Consider the following 26,286-nt stretch of genomic DNA (forward strand, 5'->3'; position numbering starts at 1 on the left):
TACATGGATATCTGACTAGCCTACCAAGCTTTCATTAGAAAAGGAGATGGAGCAAACATCAGAAAATAAGAGCCAGATTCCTTGCGATGGTTACCATCCTCAAAAAAAGAGAAGACCTTGCAAAAAGCTCAGCTGTGTCCTGTTGTCCTATCACTTGTTACCTAGGACAATGAGTGGTGATCTTGTCTTAAAGGAATTAAGAGAATAACAGGATCCTCTGAGAGCTCCTTCTTTCTGAGTATTGCTAGCTCATTTGTTATTCCCTTGAGAAAGCTGATTTCTCTTATGCATTGTCAGATTCCTTTGTCAGTAATACACATAAACATAACCAAAGAGCTCATGCAGATCTAGGGAACACCATTTTTATGAACTTTTAAGACAAACTATTTTAAAACTTCATTTTCAGACACTTTCTTCCTCCTTTTTTTTTTTTTTTGGGGGGGGGGAGGTGGTGGGGTTTTTTGTCGGGGGATTGTTTGTTTGTTTGTTTGTGGGTTTTTTGGGGGGGTTGTTAGAGGTTTTTTTTTAAAATTGAGATTTGTTATGTAGTTGTTATATGAATGTTTAGTCTTTTCTTAAGACAGTCATTCCTAAAAACTCTATACAGAAATAAAACTATTTACAAACATATATAGCCAGGATAAAAGGCCTTCCTCAAGTAAGACAGATTTCAAAAATGGTTTGTACACAGAAATAGCAATTCCCATATGTAAACATGTTTTACATTATTTAAGATGATAAAGAAATGATGCTTCAACCAGGTTTATGAAAAATTGATTCTATTTCTTTTCTTTGGTCACAGTTTCCTTCAGTAAAGCAGAGATTTCATTATACATTCTGTGTTCAAGATTTCTGACAATTAAAAAAATCGTGCATACAATAAATATGTAAATATATATATTCTTAAATTGAATTGGTAGTTCAAAAAGTTCCTACTGTGGATGATTAGCCTTCATAGGAAAGAAAGCAAGAAACAGAGAAAGCAAGAAAATGAAAAAAGAGAGAGAGGGAGGAGGGAGGGAGAGCGGGAGGAAGGAAGGAAATTAGATTCTCTCCTTCCTTCCTTCCTTCCTTCCTTCCTTCCTTCCTTCCTTCCTTCCTTCCTTCCTTCCTTCCTTCCTTCCTTCCTTCCTTCCTTCCTTCCTTCCTTCCTTCCTTCCTTCCTTCCTTCCTGAAAATTCTTACACTTCAAACTATTTCAGCCTTTACCTCTTTGTCTAAAATGCTGTACTGTATGTCACTAATAGAAACAGTTAAGGATACTGATGAAGATGCTCAGGATTTTTACCAACTGGGGATGAAGATAGATTTGAACGATCTCCATAGATGTTGTTATTCCCTGCTTGAACCTTGCTGTCATCTGAATTTGAATCTTCAAAGCTGAATATCACTAAATTAATTATAGGCAATATTTTTTATGGCTAATAAGTACCTAATGAATTTAAGTATGTTAAATATGGATAAGATTTTTCATCTATAATATAATTTGTAATGCTTTATTTAAAATTCTATTGTTATCTCTGTTTGTCTGTATCCTAAGCATTCTTTATAGACACTCTTATGTTTCTGAATAAGAACTTGTTCATATGCATTTTTCTCCACTAAATGTGACAGCTTAGCAAAGCAATTAATGTTCATAAACATTAAACATGTTCATAAATATAAATCATGACTGGATGGCCAGATCCTGAGAGTCATGGTGAATGGTGCTACATCCACTTGTTGGCCATCACTAATGGGGTTCCCCATAGTTCACTGCTGAGGCCAGTTCTGTTTATATTTTTATTGATGGTTTAGAAGAGGACAGTGAATGCACCCTCAGTAATTTTGCAAATGACAGTGAGTTGGGCAGGAAGGCTGGCCTACTGGATGATACAAAGGCTCTGCAGAGAGTTTGGGACAGGCTGGACAAATGAGCTGAGGCCAACTGCATGAGGTTTAAAAAGGTGAAGTGATGGGTCCTGGACCTCAGTCACAACAGCCCCATGCAGTGCTACAGGATGGGGAAAGAGTGGCTCAAAAGCAGCCCAGCAGGAAAGGATCAACAGCCCAGGTGATGCAGAAGGCCAATGGCACCTGGCCTGGATCAGCAAAAGTGTGGCAGCAGGACCAGGGCAGGGATTGTCCACCTGTACTGGGCACTGGTGAGGCCATAGCTCAAATCCTGTGTCCAGTTTCGGGCCTCTCACTGCAAGAAAGGCATTGAGGGGGTGGAGCGAGTCCAGAGAAGGCTTGTGGAGCTGGTGAGAGGTCTAGTGAATGAATCATAGAAGAAATCACAGAGTGAACTGGGATTGTTTAGTACAATGAAGAAGAGGTCAGGAGAGATCTTATCACTCCCTAAAACCATCCTAAAGGAGATTGTAGCTAGATGGGGGCTGGCCTTTTCCACCAGGCAACAAGTGACAGGACAAAAGGAAATGGCCTCAAGATGCATCAGGGGAAGTTCAAGTTGGACATCAGGAGTAATTTCTTCACTGAAAAGTTAATTAAGCACTGAAATAGAGTGCCCAGGGAAGTGGAGTCACCATCACTGGAAGTGTTCAATAAACAACTGGATGTGGCACATAATGCAATGTTTTAGTTGATGTGATGCTCCTTGTAAAAATGTTGGACTCTGTGATCTTGGAGATCCTTTCCAACGCAAATGATACTATGATTCTATGATTATAAATCACATAAATCTTCACTAAGACCTAACTACAGAGCTCCAGTTTCACTGATCTATGCTCATATTATCTTGGGCAACTACTAGAGACACTGTAATTGATGTTTTCAGGTAGGGAAGAAAAAAAATACATGAAGGAAGTGTTCTCTTGATAGGAACAATATTTCAACTATTTTTGAAACTTTAAAGGCAGAATTTCTGACAGAAACCACTTATTACTAGTATTACACCAGTTGCGTGTAACATATACATGATTTCTGGGAGCTGCACTTGAATATATTCATTAGCTCTTAGTGCAGCTTATCCAGCTATATTCACTGTCCATGTACGATAAATAACAAGTAATCCTGTGATGTGACATCCCTCTCTTCAATGCAGGGGGGATGTATAGGATTGACCCCATCCTCTACCACAGGATTGACCCCATTCTCTGCCACCATCGCCCATCCCTTTCCCATTCCTCAGGTGCAGCTCAGGGATGTGGTTCTGACCTGCAGCAAACACAGCCTGCACCCCAGTGGAGCAGAGTGGGCAAAACTGGCAATACTGGTGTGTGAAGCAGCTGTAGGGAACAAAACCGTGGTGAAACCAAGCTGAGAGGAGCTGAGCCCAGTGTGACAGAGTGGCAGCGCACTGCAACATGAACAGTTTTGCTTTCAGAGGTTTGTCCGTCATTGTTTTCCATTGTCTTGGACTTACAGATGGGGAAAGCCATTTGTGGGAAGCTCCCACCAACTTGTCATTGTCTGGGAAAAGGCTGGGTGCAGGAAGAGCTGCCATCTTATCTTTGTGTGGGGAAAGGCACATGGCACAACCTGTGGGGAACCATCCTGTCTTTGTCAAGGTGATGAACAACTTTTGAGAGTAAAGCATCTTTTATTTTTTATTAATATTGCTGCTATTACTGTGCATTTCTTATTCCACTGCTGTTTGCTTCCCGTAAACTGTTACTCCAACCCATAGTCTCTGCCTTTGTCCCTCTCTTGCCAAAAGGGTGGTGGGAAGAGGAGTGGTTTATTTGTAGGTCTAATTTCTGACTGGTAGCAAACCACCACACTAGATTAAAGCAGATTAGAATATGGTCCAACCTACCTCTGGATTAAATAAAAATCCATGTAAAAAAAGCCATGAATACAGTTTGAGATAATAAACATAAAGTATGTCTGCTAAATTCAGCATTTATCTATACTTGATAGAAATTGCAACATCAGATAATTAAGGTTTTCTTTATATAAACAGAGGAGATTAATTATATTTTAAATAGTATTATGGAATAATTGACAAAACTATTTTCATTTTCATGGCTACCATTACACACATCAGAAAATATTAATCCAAATATAACTAAAAATTCTCCTTAAGGAGCCTTATTTGTAGGTTTTGTGCTTTTCTTTTAAAGAGAGCTGTCATCATCAGAAAAACCACGTTGAATGTGCTATTGGACAAACAATTTGATATGAAATGTCTCACAGTTTATATAAAGAGCTCATAGAATAATGTTTTTATACACACATTATTTAGTAAAAATCTCCTTCAGCACACACAAGCAGGACACCAATCTGTGCTCCCCTCTATTCAAATCGAAAAACCAAAACAAAACAACCAAAAAAACCCAATTAAAAAAAAAAAAAAAGGCAGATCTTTCCAGTTGCTGATAAAACAATTTCCACATTTTCCTTGAATGACTGTACTAGCTGCACTGTGCATTCCTTTTCTAGCCAGTCAGTTGCTTTACACTTTGCTTTTGACTCTTTCTATTGTGTATTAGTAGCAAGACCACTTTTATAGTTATCCAGATAGAGAGGAACACTCTAAAGGCCTGGGAAAATATCTGTGTAAACCTCATTAAAGACACAAAAGAAGCTGAACACCTGTTGCAGAAAGCAGAAGCAGAATACAATCTAGTTTCTGGTGATAAAACTTGATGAATCAGAAGGTTAAATATTTTTGGAAGACATCTGGCACCCAGCCTCTATTATCAGGTTAAGCCAGAGGATGTATGGAAAAATGCTGAAATTGCACCTTCTGTTTTCCTTGATACAACTGCTTTACATTAAATAGCACTTTTTTTTACAGAAAGGAAGTTAATTAAGTTAAATCACTTAATGAAATCCACATAAAATTAAATCAGAATGTAAAAAAACCCATTTTTTTTTTACTGTAGGATAGCAATTGCAAGAGTGAAACCAGAATCAGAGAAAGGAACAGATAACTTATTCATCCAGTCCCAACCACCTTATAAATTTTAGATTTTGTTTTAAATTACTAAATTTCTACAAAAGAAAATTTAATATGTTGAAGACATTCAATAACAATTTCTAGTCAGGAATAAAAAAACCTTCAGGGAAGGGAATGCCAGGAGGAGAAGAAAAAAATAACACAGTCAGAAAAGATTTTCTTTGGCACAGAAGTCTCACTATTTAGAGCCTTGTTTCATATTTGGTCAATTAAAATGCAGTATATTAAAATATAGTACCTTATAACACATGCATAGAGCCCGCTGTCTTGTACCACTGTTGGTCTGAACCAAATGGAGTCTTCTTCTTTGCTCATTCTGGTTCCATCAAAAGCTATAGGTTCCTCAAAATCTCCAGGTCCAGAGCTTTTGTACCACATCAAACTAAGTCCAGCACTTTGGGCTAAGGAGTAATTAGCTCTAATATATCCATAAAAGAGTGCACATTTTATACGAACAGGTTCTCCCACTAGAACTTGATATTTCTTGTAATCCACAGACCAGTCAGTGCATCCATCAGCTACAAGAGAAGAGAAAATGACAAGAGATTGTCAAAGGCTTTGGAAAGCACTATTCACACAGCAGTCTTTATTGTGGGAAAGTATTGCATTTGAAAAAAAAGTCCATTGAGGGACTAGCAGTATGCTTTTATCCCTGAAAATTCAATGCATTTTCATGATGTTTATGTCATGTACTTGTCTATAGTAGACAGAGCTATTAGGACACATTGCTAAATGTTCATAATCTCTGAGCAATAACCGAGCAATTTCACTTTTATCTTTTGTGGAACTCCAGCATGACCAGGTATAAAATACTGAAGTGAAATTAGTGCAACACAGAGGGCAGTGGTTCACCACCTAAATTGCTTTAATCAAATATCTTCAGGGTTACCATGCAAGTGAAAGTCTCAGAAGATATTAGGACAAGGAGCTGTGGTCTGAACCAAAAAGTGTGAAAGTTTAGGATAGATTTAAAGGAGAAGAAGGAACTGTCTTTACTATATGACCAGATAGATACTTCCAGGAAAATTACTGTCATTGATATAAATGGATTATTCAAGGACAGGTTAAACAGATCATTGGAATTCCTGACTTTACAGAACTACATTACAAATTATGGTTATTAATGTTTTTATTTTTTTTCCTGCTGAAAAACATCAGCCCTTATCAATACTGTCCCACAATAACTGCTCATAAGAAAGCAAAGCTAAATTTTTTTGACATTCTGAACCCCAGTAACATAACTAAACCCCAAGGCTAAAAAAATACCAAACTCAGACTCTCGTCCCCTGTTTTTTTAGTTAAGAATACCAAAACAAAAGGAAAAGAGCTATTTTCTACAATGCCTCCCTTAACAAAAGCTTTTTTTCTTTTCTTAAGCAATTTCAACCATGAAAATTCACCATCAGGTTCATACACTAAAAAAACTCAGTGTCCAGTCTCAGCTAGTTAACTAGGCCCCAATCCAGTCATTAGAAAGCAATCAGCACATCCAAAGGACAACTTATTTCATCTTAAAATTAGTATCTATGTCTCATGTAAATATCTTGTCTTTGAATTTGACACTTCATTCACTCTAAAAGAGCTCAGATAAATAGATAGCCATCTTAGAATATCAACTTTTGCAAATCTCCATTTTTTATCATAGAATTAGTTGAATACTGACTTTAACAGAGAAATCCAGCTACTGTGCAAGGTAAAGCAATATTTGCACCTAAAACTTGGACAATATTTTGATCTGTTACTTGGGAGAAAAACATACTAGATAGTGATTTTTTGAGTCATATATTTGGATAATGCCACAGTACTTATTATACATTGCAAAATAAGAAAGACTCAGACATTTTCAGACATCCTGGTGTAAGTAATAACCAAAGTTGATTCAGTAGAGAAATATGGAGGAAAAAAATTAAGAACTTTAAGAGTGAATTTTTATTGTGAACAGAATTCACACAAAGAAATATTTCATATATCTTTGCACTCTCTCCTCCCGCATTTACTTTTATGACCAGGAAGGGAAAATAATTTGTCCATGTTCCAATTTTCCTTCACAACAGTTCCTAAAAATCAGTAACTGTTGTTACAAGGCCCTAATAAAACTTAGTTGTACTCATGCATAAATTGAAGTGAATGGAAACAAAGCTACACTATTAGCTTCCCCTTAGGACTAAAGAAACTAACTTTCACTTATTCCAGAATTCAATTACATCTTTTATCATTTCATTTTCACCTCTCTGAAAGAGCATTCTCTCTCACCTGATTTTATTTCTCTCTGCTGCCAAATCCCAATGCCAAAAATGAACAGCCACCTTTAAGCAGTGTTAATTTCATTATATGAGTTACCAGGTAATAACTTCTTCATCATACTTCATCATCAGATTGTAATCTTGCTTTTCACTGCTTAATTTAGCTGGTACACATTGATTTACATTATTAGTCTGTAAGTTATGCCCCCTCTCTCAGGATATTCAGTTTTAATGGTTCACAATTCCTTTAACTTGCAGAATGCATGAGAATATGTTGCTGAAAAACACCAACTCTCATTCAAGCTCCGTGTATTGGATGAAGGATTAACTATTCAGGGTAGATGCCACTGACTTGCTTTCAGCATATTTCTCACAAGGGACCTGGGGCTTCTGATGGCTGGAAAGTTGACTCTGAGCCAGTAGTGCCCTGGCAGCCAGGAGGGCCAAGCGTGTCCTGGGGGCATCAGGCCCAGCATGGCCAGCCGGGCAAGGGAGGGGATTGTCCCCTCTGCTCTGCTCTGGGGCAGCCTCACCTCCAGTGCTGGGGTAGTTTCAGGTGCCACAATACAAAAAAGACATTAAGCTGTTGGAGAGCATCCAAAGGAGGGCCATGAGGATGGTGGCAGGACCAGAGGGGAAAATTTATGAGGTCACTTGTCTTCCTTAGCCTGGAGAAGACCAAGGGGAGACTTCATTGGGGTCTTCAACATCCTCATGAGGGGAAGCAGAAGGGCAGGTCCCAATTTCTTCATGCTCATGACCAGTGCCAGCACTTGAGGAAATGGCATGAAGCTGTGTCAGTGGAGGTTTAGGTTGGATATCAGGAAACTGCCTTTCAGCCAGTGGCTGAGGACTGGAACAGGCTGCCCAGGGCAGTGGTCACAGTACCAAGCATGGTAGAGTTCAAGAAGTGTTTGGACAATGCTCTCAGGCACATGGTGTGCTCTTGGGGTGTCCTGTGCAGGGCCAGGAGTTGGACTCCATGGTCTGATGGGTGCCTTCTAACTCAGCATATTCTACAGTTCTAGAGAGGCCTGCTAAGAATCATCTTATTTATCTATGTATTCACTGAATTATATGTTAATTTTTTAGCAAAAACCACATCAAAATGTCCCATCAGACATCTTAAGAGAATATCTACTTGTCCTGGATTCAGCTGGGAGAGAGTTAATTTCTTTTCAACAGCTGTTACACGGCTCTGCTCTGGATTCAGAACTAATGACCCCACACCTGGAGTGCAGTGTCCAGCTCTGGGCTCCTGAATGTAAGCGCTGTGTATAGACTGCAGTGTTCAACAAAGGCCCACAAAGCTGATTAAGGGACTGGAGCATCTCTGCTATGAGCACAGGCTGTAGCTGAGACTTCTCATCCTGGCTACTGCCTAGGGAGGATCTTAGTAATGACTACAAATACAAAAGGGAAGGTGCAAAGAGCCAGGCTCTTTCTACTGGCACCCAGTAACAGGAAAAGAGGCAATGGGCACATATTGAATCATGGCAGGCTCTTTCTGAATACCAGGAAACATTTTTTTTTTGTAGGGGTCACTGAAAATTCCCACAGGAGGTTGAGGAGTCTTCATTCTTGAAGATATTTAGAAGCCAGAGAGACATAATGCTGAAAAACAATTTCTAGGTGGACCATATCATCTACAGAGGTCTCTTCCAATCTCAACCATTCTCTAATTCTGTGCTTTATTACAGTTACACTCAGTGATAATTTTAAGGAAACATATGTCCTCTTCTCAAAGTGGTTTTTGAATAAAGTGAACATGAGAGTGTTTCACTTCCTGCTTTCAGAAATATTATAGCAGTTAAACTGCCAACACTGACATTCAAGTCACTTAGAACTGTATTAACCTTATTACAGCTGGAAGGCTTAATACCTTAAAAATCTTCCAGGAAAATCCTCACACTACTGCTCAGCCAATGTGCTAATCTATGCAAAGGTGCTAATTCAATTTTGTCAGATGTAATAGAAGTTCATCATTCCCATCAAAAAACACAGTGATATTTTCTGATAGCTGATCTTTTGGGAGATAACTGTCGATCTCTGCATTAAATGCTCCCTATATTCCACAGTAACTAAGGAACACAAACAGAGGCTTAAAACCACATAAAGAAAAGAAAAACAGACTGCCATGTCCTTAAAAAAAATTACTATGAACACTCAGATGATGATAGCACGCATGCACCATAACCAGCACTTTCTATGTACACTCTGCATGTGGTGTGTAGAGCATGTGTGCATTTTTCAGTCTAGACAAATTTGGATGCAACAAAATCTAATTAAAATCCCAATTTCCAAATTTGTTGGAGAACACAAATATACATTTTAAAAGACCCAAACACATATTCACAGAATTCTTTTAATTTTTATATTGACATTGCTACCTGAAAAATGTTACATTTTTACATGTTAAGTGTGTTTTACTGGCTTTGTAAATAGGGACAGAAAACAACAAAGGATTAATATTAATTCATATTTTTTAATATTAGATAGATTGAATATGTCTATTATGTCTTATTATAACTCTGTCCATTTCTACCTTGATTGGATTTTTTTTCTTTGTGCAAAAGTAGGGCATTGACCAAATAAATTATCTAATGTTTCCTCTCTTAATCATGGTTGCTACTGACACAAAATCAACATCCTCAACTATGGTGGTTCAAAACAACTATGGGGAAAAAAATACACTCAATACTTTTCAATGTTTTTATTTATATTGTCGCATCATCAAGCAGTCAATCATCTTTTATAAATTGAAAAATACTTGAATAATTCAACAGCTTTGAAATTTCAGGACTGCCTTCAAAAGAATGGTTGTAGTCCCTGAACTCTATTTTAATATGCTGCCAGTTATTGCTACACATAATAGCACAATACAGCGTCCAGGATAAATATAATCCACTCAGTTATTTCCTGGAGTGATTTCAGTGTATGAAATAAACCAACTGCATCACTGTCCTAATAATGAGATCTGCTCAATAAGCAAGTGTCTTGCAGGATGTATCTGCTGGGTAGGACCCAACACACAAAATATTTACATTATTAAGAAGGCTTTCTCCTTAATTTTTGGTATCATATGTACCATTTTCAAGGTAAAATTCAGTGCTGAAAAGGACAAAAATATAAAGCTGATAACTCCTGGATCTGCTGCTAAAGTCTGGCCTCATTCAAAAGCTTCCATTCAATATATAGGTTTCAGGGTTAAGAATAGTCTTCATGTTTTCAATATATCGGTAAAATCTGATTCCCAGACATCTAAAAAAATTAGGACTGACAGTTTAAAAAAGTTCTCCTAAAACGTTTGTAAAAGAAATAAAAAAATCCTATTTTTTTCTCACTTAATCATATTTAATAAAATAAAAATTAACAACAGATTTACTTTTTCCTCCTCTTGTGTTTGTAATCCTGTTCTTAATTTATTTTTACATAAAGAGGATTATGCAATGTCACTGTGTCTTCTACTTATTTGTCAGTTACTTTGGGGTTTTTAATTAGGCATTTGCAAACCTGACAAAGAAGTTATATCATAGATCACAAAAAAAAATCTGAAAAGTGGGTGTGTAAAGAAGAAAGCACTAGGTCTTGTTCCTAAAGCTGGAAAATTGTCAAGGAGGGCACTAGGGGATGCAGAAATAAGATGGCAGTATGTAGGGAGAGTAAATATGCTGGGTAGAGAAATCAAACAAAGAATGTTGTATATGTGCTGTAAGATTTTTGGGTAGGGTGGTAAATAGCAGGCATAACAGGTCAAGAAAATAGGGTTTCCTTAATTGGCTGCTCATAAAACAGCATTTCAAAGGTTCACTGAGTGATGCATAAGACTCAGGATTATTTTCTTTAAAACAACTTTCACAGCAATATTTTGCCATCAAAATCACAGTCTTTACCATCCTTGTTACTTTCTGCTTTTTGCTTAGACTAGCTAGCATTAAAATAAAATTTTAAAAAATGAAGATTTCATAGTTTATAGTACACTCATTACAGTGTCTGAGCCAATTAACTCTATCCAACATAACACATGGTATTCTAGTGTGGGTTCTCATTATGAAGACATGCAAAGATTGTCTATTTTTGGTTTGCGTATGCTTTTATTTGATACAAAAATAAGCTCTGACAGGAATGAAGAAGCAGAGCTTAGAAACAACACATTATGGAGATGAGAGAGAACATGGTCAGTTCTATTCTTAGACTGCTTAGATTTTGTTCTTTCAAAGTACTATCAGGATAAAACTGGAAAATTGAAAAAAAATAAAATTAGTACTAATATTATCAAACGACCACATCAGGTATTTTATATGCAATTAAATTTCTTTTTGTAGTGATTGCTATTACAGATTTGCATATTGCTATACTGCACTTCTGTTGGATACAGCATTTTCATTTTGAAAAGGCATTTTTCATTCTCTTGAAAACTCATGTAAAAATTATGGTTTAGGCTAAGAAACGCATTTTGTTCTCAGTCTAAAAGTGTGTAGTGGCTGTTATGAGAGGGTGCTAGTAATGGAAAAAGATTTTGAATGATATTTCAGGGAAACAGGAAAAATATTTTGGATATCATCAACTATTAAAGAAGTTAGTTCGTAAAATTGCACTTTTCTCAACCCCAGATAAGTTGTAAAAGGGGTAGTTGAGGAGTTTTGGCAAATGCACTAGCCCATATGAAGAGGAATAATGAAAAAGAAATCTGTCTTGCCATGAATTAATTAAAAATGTTGTGTTTCTTGGCTTCAGAATACTGCAGTAACAAGAAGCAGAGTATATATGCCTGGGTATTGGGCTACTTAGAGGCATAATAAGCATGAAAATAGCTTTATGTCAATCTGGTAGGAAATTTTTTATTTCATTCTCTCTTTTATCTAATCCAAGCCAAATTAAATAGAATTTTTGTTTGAATTATTGCTAATCATTTAATTACCACAATTATTTTGTAGAAAAAGTAAATTCACAAAAGTTATTTTAAGAAAAAAAATTAGTGTTCAAGACAGACCAATGCAAGAGGAAGTGCTTTATTTCTTGAGTTCCTACTCTAAACTAAGAGTTTTTCCCTGTTGCTTTTTCATTCCCTTTTGTATCTTTCAAACCCTCCTATTCTGTTTTATCATGTCATATAAATTAGGAAGCCCCTTAAACACACACTTTAAAGGTATCCTGGCTGGACTGACTGATCAGGTTCCGCTGGAGTGATCCCAGGCCAGCACCAGGCACTCACACAGCTTCTCAATCACTAAGCCACACGTGCAACAGAACAGGGGAAAGAATAGGAAAAGCAAAAGAAAATTCATTGGTAGTGGTGTGGGTTTGGTTTTATCAGTTTTATGTATGTTTATTGTTCCTTGTATTAAGTTCATTTTTATAAGTTGTAATGGTTTGCCCCATGCACCCATGTTCCACCCTCATTGGTTTCATCCCAACCCCAGTTCTATGTCAGTCAGAAGTTATCCAGCCCCTGGGTCTTGTCTGTCACTTTGGGGTCTCTCCCAAAAGTCTGGAAAGTTCCAGGAAAAACCCCAAGTGATTGGACAAGACTTCAGCTGTCTCCCCACCCGAGTTATTGATTTGTTACTATGTATGTCATTTATCCAGAGAGCACTGCCCCTTTGGCCCCTGATTTGTCCCCAGTTAGACCCATCCCTGAGTTCCTCCCTCCAATAAAAGGTGTTGCATTCGGGGGTTCAAAAAAAGATTTTTTTCCCTTGCTTTTCCCTCGCTGCTTCTGCTGAGGGGTGTCTGCTGGGGCAGATACCCTGATGAATAAAGCCAGCAGTTAACCCAGAACAGCCTCCTCTTTTTTCCTACTATTGTTGCTTCACTCCTTCAAGCAAGACAAGAATCCACAGGGGTTGGTGAGGTTCATCCTGCTACCAAGCCGTACCCTCTTACTGTCGAGGTGTCAGGGCTGGCTGAGGCAGAGAAAGACACTTCAACAATTGGTCAAGATAAAAGTACTTTTATAAGTGAAGAGAAGAAACCCACACGTGATGCATAAGCACTCCCTCATTATTGCCCACAAAGAGCAATGCTCAGCTGGTGTCTGAACAATGGCTACCTCAGTAGCCAAAACCTCCAACTTTCATTTCTGATCATGATGTTATTTGGTGTGGAACATCCCTTTGGCCAATTTGGGTGAGTTGTCCCAGCAGTGTCTCCTCTCAGTGTCTTGTCCCCAATCCTTGGGGAGTGGAAGAGGAAAAACAAGTCTTGTGGTGCAATAGTCAAAACACTGGTGTGTTACCAACACCTTTTTAGTCACAAATCCAAAACACAGCACTGTAAAGGCTGCTGTGAATAAACACGACTCCATCTCGGCCAGACCTGGTACACAGGTCCCTAATCTTTGTGCTTCTGTCTGCTACCTCCTTTCAATTATTCATTTTCAGCTCAGGAACTGTCTGTACATTTACAGTTGCAACGTAGAGATGGCAGCATAATTTAATCAACCGCCACAAAACACAAGAGTTGTTTACTAGATTAATTTCCAAAGCCTGATATTAAACTGCATTAATTCCTGTGCCCATCTGAAATGAAATGAATTGGTTCTTCTTTGTTATATTTATTATACAACTTTATTTGAGGGCAGTTCTACATCCTCTCTTTCTTTCACAGAATCACAAAATAGTCTGAGTTGGAAGAGACCCACAAGGATCATCGAGTTCAGCTCTTAAGTAAATGGCCCCTCATGGGATCAATCCCTAAAATTTGGTGTTATCACCAAATCCTTTGTATTCCTTGCGTGGCTATACAAGATTATCTGCAGTTCTTTTTGAACCTTAAGAGTTCAGGTTTCTTTCCTCCCCAAACACACTGTGATTTATTTTGGCAACTTCCACCCAGTCTCACTATCACACAATTTCTATATAATGTATAACTTTTTATATAATCTCTCATATATATATATATATATATATATATATGTAATATATATATATATATATGTTATATATATATATATATTACATATATATGTTTAGATACAGAATCTCAACATGAGTATGTGAGGAAGTCAAGTCTGGTACATGCTGGTCTTAAACCCCTCTCTGGAATGACTAAGAAAAGCGACTGAAACAAAATAGTAGCTCAGCCTGAAGAGAGCTACCATGGGGAGAGGTTGAACCAATTTCTAAAAATTGAACAAGCACATGTAAGGGTAGGTGGTTTTTTTTTTTTTTTTTTTTTTTTTTTTTTTTTTTTTTTTTTTTTTTTTTTTTTTAATTATTATTATTTTTTTTTTTTTTTCTTTAGAAAGGAGATTTCCCAGAAAAGAGAATCTCTGGGCCATACTGGGGCATCATGTTGCATAGCAGATGGCAAATTATTTAATCTCTTCTATAATCTCACAGTTATTGAAAATGCTTCTGAAAATACATTCTGTTCACGAGTAGCTTCATTTTGGAGATTATGAGGAAGATCAAGGATTTTTTTCATGTTGGAATTTCAGTAGCCCTCAAGTAACAGCTGCACTGTATACCACTAAACTTTTTCTACAAAAAACTCAACCACTTAATATCACAAAGTCGCTGAATATCAGCTGAACTGATAAATATGTGAGAACTGTCCACATGCAGTAAATATAAGGAAATTCAGCAGATTAGTTCATAACACAAGAGGATTAAAATTAATCAAATGACAACATGTGCATAGGAGAGTATAATTACTTTGTTGCTGTGACTTATCTGGTGGAAATTTCATAAACTGCTATATCATGACTATATGACTAGCGCTGTGCAGAAATGTTAAAAATTGCAGTGAGAGCTTCAGAAAGAGCTGAAACCCAAAGAAACACTTTATTTCAAACAGACTTTGAATCAAAGTATCATTTTTACTTTAAAATTTCAAAGATTAAAAGTTCTAACCATATAATCAATAAGTATAAATAGGCCATGATGTTACCAGGAATCCACATATTTTTAAAAATTTCATATTTCTGTTTATTTTGCTGTTCTACTTTACTTTCACTCCCAAAACACTGGGAGAATATTAATATATGGAAAATGAGATCTAGGATTTAAAATATCAATATTCTCTGTGAAAGAATATGTTAACTGCATACAACTCTCAGTGGTCTTGATGTCTGTCTCTTGCTACAGGTAGTCCTGCTGGACTGAAACTGCAGATATGGATTTATTTAAAGTCATATATGTATAAGACAATACTTATTTGTGTTTAAAACTGCAATTAAATAGAAGCTAGAATGAAGTATAGCATTAGAGAACACAAAAAGTTCTAGGAAGTTTTTATTGTTTACTCAATATGACAAAGTAATTTATTTTCCCCAAAGCTGGGAAGAATTTTTTAATAATCTTTAGAGTATATCACTGCCCCAATTTGATTTACTCTGTGTGCATTTGCATGCAAAAAAAAAAAAAAAAAATTGACCCAGCATTTACAGTGTTCTTGAACAGGGATATGATGTCAATATTTATATCAATATGTTAATACAAATGTATGGTGCCATCAGGAATCTGTTAAGCAAGGCTTTAGTGATCATCAGCAGTTCTGAGACAGTCCAGAAACATTTAAACACTTGAAAGAGAGAATAATGTCTCCTTCCCCTGGCTGCTTTGGGGCAGGTCAGTGGAGCAGAAAGGCTGAGTATGGGAGGAGGGAAGGAGGCACAGGGCAGAGGGGTCAGGGAGGGCAGCTGCTCTCTGTCCTGGTTACACTGCCAGGGCACCCTGGTGTGGCTGGGAAATGACCATCATTGCACTGGGAGACCCGAGGGACTTTCCACAGCACAGGGCAGATCAGGACCTGCACTGGGCTGCCACCAGACAGGGGCAAATAATGACTGAAGGTGAGGACTGCCCCCTCCACACGGCTGTATCTTCAGCAGGTGGCATGTGTACTTTAAAACATTACTTTCCTTGTAACAGACTATTCTGTTATGTTATTACGTCTTAACCAGTTTCAAAAAATAATCATTGGTAATAGGTACTGGTCCTCTGCTTTGTGTACATGTGGACAAGCATCCAGCTTCTGGGAAAGACATATTTTCCTTCTCATTTTCATTTATTTTTAGTCCCAAGAGTCCTTTAACATTTTCTGTGTGAATGACTGAAAGGAAAAATAAATTCTTGACATTACTCTGAACCTTACTACCAGCACACAACACAGTGCCAACTACTATAATGTTAGGAAATATGCATCAACCAAATATTAGAAATGTTGTCATTGTCAGTTTGTAGATCGTCTCTTATACAAATAAAACCCCCTGTTATTTAATGACTACCAAAGACAGAATATAACATATTCTGGGAACAAAAAAACCCCAAAAGTATTCTCGTTTCCCAAAACCACAAGAAAACTTTCTATTAATGTATAACACTGGGATAATTTATCATCAAATGCCTAAAGAAAGGACATATTTTATTATGATAGAGAAACTGATTTTTAATTTAAGAGGTTTTTATGATTTATTCTCTTTTCCTGCAGATTTGACTAAGTACAAGCATGGTAGTTTAAGCCAAAAGCAACTTCATTAAAGACTTAGCAAGAAACAACAATGTTAACTGAACTTTAAAGAGAAAATATTAACTATAGTAAATCTGCACTCCAGGATTACAAAAATTCATTATAAATCTGTTTGTACACTTCTTTCTGTTTTAGAACAATCCATATTATTACAGCATGTGGCATTTTCCTTCCTTTTTTTTCTTTTTTTTTGGTCCATATTAAGTCAAGGAGCTAAAGCTTATGAAAGTTATTAAATTTTGTAAATCTTTGCTCCCCTCTTTGACATTTCCTCTGTTCCCACATGCCACATGCCACATGTTTGCCACACTTCAGACAGCTTACCAAAGAGAAAGAGGTCACCAGAGTAATACAGTAGTTCAGTACTTTAATCTCATTAGGCAAAGGAAATTAAAATCACTACAATTTGAGTTTGAGAAGAAAACTTTACACGTTTACCCAAAGTTTACTTTAAAGCTTAGTATGAATGTTTTGGTTGAAGCAAATCTAAAGAAATAGAAAGGATTTAATTGAGTTAGGAATCCAAATCCCACAAGACTCAGATAAAAAGCTTCCTCAGGTACCTTTGTGGATCAGGTAAACACATTGATGTGCTTAGCTGCATTGAATTTCAAAGACAAAATCAAAACATCAGAGCATTACCTTTTCTCTACTTATGCTGTATTCTAGAATACAATCAAAATTAAAACTCATTAGATAAAGGAAACAAAATACATATAATAATACATCCTGATTCAATGAACACCATAGAAATATTTTTGATTGAAATTCTGAGAACATTTTAAATGGGAAAAAGATGCCATCTTCAATTAAAAGACAATTTTTTTATATATTATAAAACATTTTTTTCATTCTGGTTAAATGAACAGATGCAAGAATATTTGATTGTGGAACTGCTTTTTCCTACAGTTACATTGGGACTCATGATAACGTTAGATGGCTCAAATTTGCCGTAGCAAGAGCTATCCCAGTGGGGAATAGAGTACCCAAAAGCTGCACCAAAGGGAAGATGAGATACCAGGAGGTGTCACAGTGGGAAGATGAGACACACCAAGGGTTGTCCCAAAGTAAAGACAATGGCAGAAAGAAATTAATAAACTCAAATCCCCAAGTGGACAACAGGAACTTCTGACATGGGGAGATCATGATCATTGGCTCCTGGCTCACCAGTCCAGGAAACCCACCAACTCCAGGGAAGAGGAAGACTGAGCAAGCAGAATAATTTGCATAAAATGCTAGGGTATCTTTAAAACAATAGAAGATGGAAGACTAATTAATTAGACAAATCACATAATTGGTTTGTTAATAATATGTTAATAAATAAGGAAAAGTATTGATAGTCCTCATGCTGGCTTTGTGGATTTGCCATCCAGCACCCCTTTCTGAGCAGAACTGAAAATAAATCAAATACTTCCACTCTACAGGGGATTGACTTCTTGGACACCATAGGGAAGGACACATTTTGGGATAACAGCTTTGCCATGGACACGTTAATAAAACATGCTGATTTTCCAACAGTGCTAGCCTATGCCTCATCCATCTTGGGAAAAAGATGGGTGCAGACAAGACAACTGAGATCTCAAATTTAATCACTGCATGGTTGCTGTGGCCAAGATGGTCACCATTCAGCACTTCACCCACAAGAGCCTCTCTGGGAACAAGCAACAAATCACAGAGGGCACCTCTGTGAGTCAGTTCCCTGAGTCCTGTCAAAAAAAGCTGTCATCCAGCTGTTTTAGGAATCTCCTGGACCTGTTTCTACCAGCTATGTGGTGTTCCCAATTAACACGCACAAGCTTAATTCCCCAATAAGGACAAGGGCAGTTGATTTGGTTCCTTGAATAATAACTTTTTGGTGCCACTGTATTAGCTGGGTGGCCAAGAGCAGCCTCCCATGATGGCAGCCACGTCATTTGATTTTGCCTCAGTCCTTACACAGAGGCCTGGACATTGCAGCCCCTCCATTACACCAACACTCACAGCAGGGCCTTGCACACTCCCAGTGGTGCCCTGCACACTCACACACCTCAGCAGTGCGCTGCACACTCACACACCCAAGCATTCCTTGCACACTCACACACCACAGCAGTGCCTTGCACCTTCACACTCTGCAGAAGTGCCCTGCACACTCACACACCCCAGCAGTGCCCTGCACACTCATGCACAGCAGTAGTGCCCTGCACACTCACACACTGCAGCAGTCTAACACTCACACACTGCAGCAGACAATCACAACAGGGTGTTGCACACTCCTCTGCTGCCACTGTGCCCTCCACACTGCAATGGTGCACTGGTGCTCACAGCAGTGGGCTGTGCACACTCACACTCAGTGGGGCTTGTGCCTCTCTGCACACTCACAAGGGGGCCCACCTTGCACACCCCACTCGTGCTCACAACCCCACTCTGCACAAACACTGTTCCTAAAGAAACTGACCTGCACCTTTCCAGCCACTGAAGAAATGAAAATTTGTATAAAGGAATTCAGTGAAGTCTGAAATGGTTGTAAGAGTACCTTGTAACCCAAATATTCCTGTGAGACAAAATTTTATTGAGTGGTGCTTCACTCTGTTTGATCTCTGTACAGCCTTTTTTCTACATCTAATGCACGGAGGTAAAGAAAATGTTAGTATATTTTTGAAGATAAGGTCACAGAGCTGAAATAGATTTTGATCTGTGATTATTTGAAACTTCTTCAGGGATTTTTCAATTTTAGAACTGATTCACCTTCTATGTATCTTCACTGTCCTCCTCTGCACATATAGACACACTTAAATATACAATTTAATTATTAATGATACATTTTGCTGCACGGCATTAGAAATGCCAGTGAGAATGAAATCTGTGTGCAATCTGGAGCTGTACAATTTGAGGGTCACTGGTGTCACAGCCCTCTGCTAATACTGTAGGAAGGCAACATGTGGAATGTACAAATATAGGATCAGATTTATGTCAGAAGAAAGGAGACGTGACTGAAGTAGACAAATAGATAGGGATACCATCATCTGTACAGGGAGACATGAATTTGTGGGTTTATGCCCAGATGGAGCAGAGCAAAAAGATCAGGAACATTTTCTATTAGAAAAAAAAAAAAAAAACCAAACAACTACTTTTATCTTTTCCTCTTCTGAACTAAAAGAAAAAAAAAAAAAAAAAAAAAAAAAAAAAAAAAAAAAAAGAAAAAAAAAAAAAGTGTAATTAAGTAGGAAAAAAGTGTATGAAAAAAAATGAGAAAGAACCAAGGCTGGATAATCCTGAAAGTCTGAGAAAACAGATGAAAAACAACATATTTTAAAAAGTTTCATATGCGTTTCATTAACAGAAGTGCTGATATCGCTCCTTATTTAGTCTTGTTTTGTTATGTTCCTCCTCAGCATCTAAGTTTTTTCATGCGAATACAATGGTAAACAAGTGAATTCCTGCAATAGTTCATATTATCCCCCATACTTTCCTTCTGAGCTAAATAATAAAAATCAGTTTAGAAAATTTCCCAACACAAAGATTGTGCATGAACATGTTTGAATGATTTAGGATGTGCTTTAAGTTTAGCACATCCTCTCTCTTTCTGGAGAGGACTGCAATTTCTGGTAGACAGATAGAAGAAGATATAGAAGAGCCTAAAATTGCAACACTGACTTCTGAATTTCTAAGCAATTGAAACAGTGGGAAGGAAATTTAGCCTGAGTACGAGTTCCCTTGTGATAATCAAGTTATTTATTTTGCTTGGACTTCCTACAGCTTTTATTCCTCTGGATAAAAGTACTTGGGTCATTCTAGTGCCTTTAGACACCAGATTAACTGCCTGAAATAGGGATACAGCGGGAGAACAACAGCCTACCAGGACTCTCTAAGAAGCCAGGAGAAAAAAAAACAACAACATATACACTATGCGCATATACATTTTTCTTTATTGTTTGGCTGTTTTGGGGGGGGAGTTTGTCTGGTTGTTTTGGGTGGTTTTGTTTGATTTAGATTTTCTTGGTTTTGGTTTGCCTTGTTGTTTCTTTTCCCTGTACTTATTCCATTACTATCTTGAGTAATAAAAAGCCAGCTTACATGTATCTATAAGGCAGGATAAGGATGGTTCATTCTACTTGGCCTGCACTGACTGGGCATGAAACAGCCCAATATTAGCACAGCAGTGCACAAGCTGTTAAGTTTTGTACTTCAGACTGGGAGCAGCTCTGTGCTAATGAGACTGCACAGCTTCCAGCCTGGAGAGCTGCAAAGCTCACAACTGTCAGTGCAGGCATCTCCAAGTAACACACAACTTCTACTTCCCCTTCCAAGTCTCTCAAAGCAGTCAGAGCAGCTACAGCAAACCCTCATTCATTTCTTCACACATCTTCCCTGGGGTTTTGTGAGTACTGCCATTCATTGTCCCATTTTACAGCAATAAATTAGTGCCACTCCAGCAGCTCAAGATGGAAGCTCACATGGTTCTTCTCGGCACATTAGCCAAGCAGTAGGAGAAGCCCTACGTGTCTCTCATTTGACACTTGAGTCTCATTTCACACTTGGGTTTGCCAACAGAGTAAGAAATAGTATTTATCAAGATTCTCCTCAACACAGTCTTCTTAATATCAAGGGAAAATTGTCTTTGAGAGGAAAATTGTCTCCAGTTGAGAAATGTTTTCTGCACTGCTATGCTGCAGAGTGTAAGTAAACTTAGTTCTAACACTGGTGATTAGCAGCTTAATTACCACTGTCCTCTAAGGCCTGATCTTTAATGACAACAAATGTACCCAAGGAAAAGTTTTAATTCTTTTTGTAGCTTAACCATAGCAAACAAAGTATTCCACCAACATGAATAAAAAGATTATAGCTTTAGAGAAAAGGCTGATTAATACAAATGACCCTGATGTGAAAGATTTTGACATAAATCTCTTTTACTTTCAGCTAACCTTTGAAATTGAGGCCAACACTTTTCTAGAGGATTATTTTTATTTAGAAAAAAATCATATCATGATATACAGACCTACTAGCAGCAAGACAGAAAAAAAGAAAATCTAAGGTAAGATGATATGCCTCCTTAAATGCCAATTGCAAATCCGTTCTTTAATGTGCCACTAACCCAGAGGAGCAGATAAGGAAATAAAATCAAAACTAAAACACATCCACTGTATAGTAAGGGTGAAATTTGATGTGATTAAACCTCACTGTATGGCACATGCTCTGTTATTTCATACATTTAATAAAGGAAATAAACAGGATAAGGTACGCAAATACTAATCCCAAAATTCTCACAGACTTCATCCTCAGGAGGTTGGTTTTATGTTTCCTCCAAAGAGATTTTTAAAATTATTAGAAGAAAAAGAAAGAGAGAAAGAGAGAAAAAGAGAAAGAAAGAGAGAAAGAGAGAAAGAAGGAAGGAAGAAAAAGAAAGAGAGAGAGAAAGAGAGAAAGAAAGAGAGAAAGAAAGAGAGAAAGAGAAAAAAAGAAAGAAAGAGAGAAAGAAAGAGAGAAAGAGAGAGAGAAAGAGAGAAAAAGAAAGAAAGAAAGAAAGAAAGAAAGAAAGAAAGAAAGAAAGAAAGAAAGAAAGAAAGAAAGAAAGACAGACTATTTTTGAGTTGTAGGAATTGAGTGATCAAAAATAAAATTCAGGTCTCCTATTTAAATTGGCCTGCTTTAGATGATTATTTATGAACTCTAGGTGATATGACATTTTTCGTTATTAGAAAAATATTTGTAGTAACTCCATAGTTAAGGACACACTGAAAGTCCTTTTGCTGAAAGTGATTGAAATTCTTCCATTTCAGACTTCTTTCACTGAATCACTATTTTAGAGTTAACTTCATTGGAACTGAATATGGTAACTTCATTGCAGAACTGATTTTCTTTTTTACAAAAATATTATCTCTCAGAGAAAAAAAAATCCAAACATTAAACTGATTCCTTCTGGATTTTTCTTTTATCTTCTAAATGCCTCATATGTTCCCTCTCAAAATTACAATAATCACACAGTTCAAACTTACATTATATAGCTTTGTATGTAACCACATTTTACACAGGTTATATCTCAAAACACATTTTATTCCATTTATGCATTATATCCCCCTCATAAAAGTTGAATTAGAAAAAAACCTAAACCTTCTTTTCTCTTTTCTACAATTCAGCATCTCACCCTATTTCTATCACTACTTTTTATCCAGTTTTTTTGAAGAAGAGATAAGTACAGAAACCAGCAAAATTATCTGTTCAATTTATTGAAATCAAGTTGTCTTCAAAATTGTGTCAGTCGTAATAAAAACTTTTTTTGAAATGGAAGTTGGGAAAAAACCCAATGGGACATCATTGAACTCAAAAATATATTCATTTTTCCCTGTCAAATAATTATATTTTATATTACTGCACAACAACACAGAACTTAATGCAAAATATCAGTACTTGAAATAAAACACTTACTAGACTTGAATTTTTTTCATCTTTCATTTATGAAAAAGTGGTCAAACATTGCTATTCACAGCAAATTCAGATTTTAAAATGAACACTTCTCCACAAAATTGTATTACCAACCTCTGCACTTGCTTTATCTATTAAAATCCCTGTAATCCTTCCATTGGAAATCTCCCCTTCTATACAGAAATTCCCTGACTTGCTGCTCAGTCAGGAGTCACTCAACTACCTGCATATGGAATGCTGTAATAGGTTAACCCCAGCCAGATGTAAGGTGCCCACCAAAGCTGCTCTGTAACTCCCTCCTCAGCTGGACAGGGAAAAGAAAATATAACAAAAGTCTCCTGAGCTTAGGTAAGGACAGGGAGAGATCACCCAGCAAATACCTCACAGGGAAAGCACACTCAGGGTGAGAAAATTAATTTATTTTCAATCAAAATCAGAGTAGGATAAAGAGATGCAAACCAAATTTTAAAAACACCTTCCTCCCACCTCTTTGTCCTTCTCAAGGCTAACTTTACTCCCAGTTCTCTACCTCCATCCCCACAGTGGGGCAGGGAGATGAGCAGTGGGAATTGTGGTCAGTTCATCACATGTTGATCACGTCTCCTGCTGCTTCCCCCTCCGGGAGAGGAGTCCTGCCCCTGCTCCAGCCTGGGGTCCCTCCCACAGGAGACAATCCTCCACAAACTTCTCCAACGTGAGTGCTTTGGAATAAAGTTCCTCATGAGTGAGAGACCAGTTGGTCTCTGAAGAAATGTCTTTTTCCTTCCTTCCATTACTTTCCTGTCTGTATTGGAGTATGGATTCTGATTAGTGGGAAAAAAGACATTCAAATTTTGTGTCTAGTCCAATACAGAGATGTCAGGTACACTTTTCTTCTTGGCTATCTTAATTTTTTCCTGTTCTGATGTTGCTGGAGGGGGCCAGCACAATAGATGAACTACAGCCCAGCTAACTCACAAAGGTATTAAAAGATGTATTTGTATAAAAAAGAGCAGAACTCACTCCACTGCAGCCAAGTATAGTGAAACTGTCAGAAAGGATCAAATTAGTAAGTGCCCAAAACACTCATGAAAGAGTTAGCATTTCAATTTGGCAAAAAGATTTTAGAAATATAGTATTTTTTTGCTGTTCCTTAATTTTCGGTCATATTGGAAATTTTCAGCCTAACTAGAAAATGAATTAATTTATATGGTTTTCAATACACCTTTGACTTGTCTGCTTTCTACTGAAAATATTCTTTTGACTGTTTATTTTGGTTCACTTCCTATTTTGTTTGTTTTGTTTTATTGTTGGTTGTGGGGTTTTTTGTTTTGTTCTATTTTTTTATTTTGCCACAAGTATTCAACATAGCACCCTATGGCGTTAATAAATACTCTGCTATGGAAAACTTCCAGTATAATATAAAATTGTTCCTATTATCAAACAAATAAACCTCTTGACAAAGAAATAGAAAAAGAAGTTTTCAGAACTAATTCATAGTGTTATATGACAGATATTTTGTTTCCACTGTGAAATATCCTGCAGATCTATTGTGGAAAGCATTTTTTAAAGACCATTAGAATATCAGGTCCCATCAAGGCATTCAGTGATGTAGAATTATTAACTTCTTTGTGAATCAAACCCTATTGGAAAGGCAGCTACATAATGTAATAGTAAAAGAATCAACCACTGTGAATAAAAGACATTGAAATTAAATTCTAAAATGCTAGAATCAAAAAAATTACATAGTAAACATAAGGTAATGAAAAATCATCCAGAAGTAAATAAGCAACTGAAGATTTCATAAGTTAGCATTTCGATCTATTTCTTGAGTTGCCAACAGCTGCTTAGCTTTTAATTGAATCTGCATATAAATGCATTATTCTATCTTTTACTAGAAAAATCATAAGAACCATTTCACTAAAATGAACATGCAGAGATACTGGAGGTTAATGAAAATAACATTTCACAGGAAAATATGTGATATAGACTTGAATATTAAATAAAATGAATAATGCACAAAAAATGAAATTCATCAAATTTATCACAATAAAACTACTCCTAAACACTCTTGTAAAGTGCACCTACTAGGTACAGAGTTTGAAAGAATTTTAAAACACTCACTTTTTCTCTTCCCTTATAAAGTAATCCAACATTTTTAATGGCAAAACAGGGCCAAGTCTTCTGAATCAATGTTTCTTGTTATCTATCAGATCCATTAAAGGAGGAAATAGAGATTCTTATATTAATTCTTATATTAAGACCATTTTTTTTTTTCTGAAAGTCCTGCTGGAAATTGCTTCATAGCCTCCATCTTTGATTGTTTAGAACTATCTTGTATTTCACAGCCTATATTTAATTTATACCTTACATTTAATCTGTGGTCAGTTTATATTTGCTCTTTTTTGTGCAAGTGTACTTAATTTATTATCTCTTATTTGTGACTAGGAATTTGGGAAAGCCCTAGAGCCAACTTATTGTTATCTCTTATGCTCGTTAGAAATGAAGAGGGGAGAAAAAACAATTTGACCCATCAGGGTGTACCTTGATCACAGTAGTCCAAGGAACACTCCCCTCTGAACATGTAGAATATTACTAGTAGTACTAAGAAGCCTCTTTGCAGCATCAAATTCTGCTAACAAAAAAATGGTTTATTTTTTGAAGATGCATTAAAAATATTGGAACCAGCACACTTCAAAGGCAGAATTACAAAACAGCAGCACTGAAAATAATTTTTTCAGCTACCGATGTTAGAAGTTGCCCCCAGATGGGTCTAGCATTGTCAAAAGAAAAATGCAAATTTATTAATTTTAATAAAAGCTTAAAGAAAACTTTACCAATATCTTTATCAATATTCCGTATAATCACATCAGACTATAGTCAGTTATTTCTTTTAGGTTTTCTCCAGTTTGATTAAAACAAGTATATGTTGCCTGGCAGAATTTGAGATCACTCCAAGAGAACCATTACATTCAACTTTCATTACCCATTTCATCATTATGATTTATTGTTGACACTTTACATCTGTTGCCAAAGTACACACACAGAAATAGTGAATCTCCATACAATAATATCAAAGATTGGATAGATGGTCTTGTAAGAAAGAAACAAAAAATTTGCATGTTATTTTCTTCATTTTACCACAAGATGGCTATTAAGAATGATTTAATTTGTACATTGTAAAAAATATGAAAGATTGAGAGTTTGGGTGCTGACTACTCAGACTGTCTACTTTAGGTATCTAATTTGAGTGCCCAACAGAAACTTGGTTTCCTGACTACCCAA

The 26,286-nt window shown here is 36.8% G+C and overlaps 1 protein-coding gene across 1 annotated transcript in view; it reads right to left on the reverse strand.

Moving 5' to 3' along the window:
• Positions 1-26,286, reverse strand: part of IL1RAPL1 (interleukin 1 receptor accessory protein like 1) — a gene marked incomplete at both ends in the record, with an annotated part of 598,003 nt that overhangs the window by 303,512 nt on the left and 268,205 nt on the right. The window contains one exon of the mRNA XM_083855627.1: positions 5,145-5,424. Within this exon, the coding sequence (XP_083711753.1) occupies positions 5,145-5,424 (280 nt within the window). The remainder of the gene's footprint in view (positions 1-5,144; positions 5,425-26,286) is intronic.

This window comes from Zosterops lateralis (assembly GCF_965231275.1).
Source record: "Zosterops lateralis genome assembly, chromosome: 2".
Lineage (NCBI taxonomy): Eukaryota > Metazoa > Chordata > Aves > Passeriformes > Zosteropidae > Zosterops > Zosterops lateralis.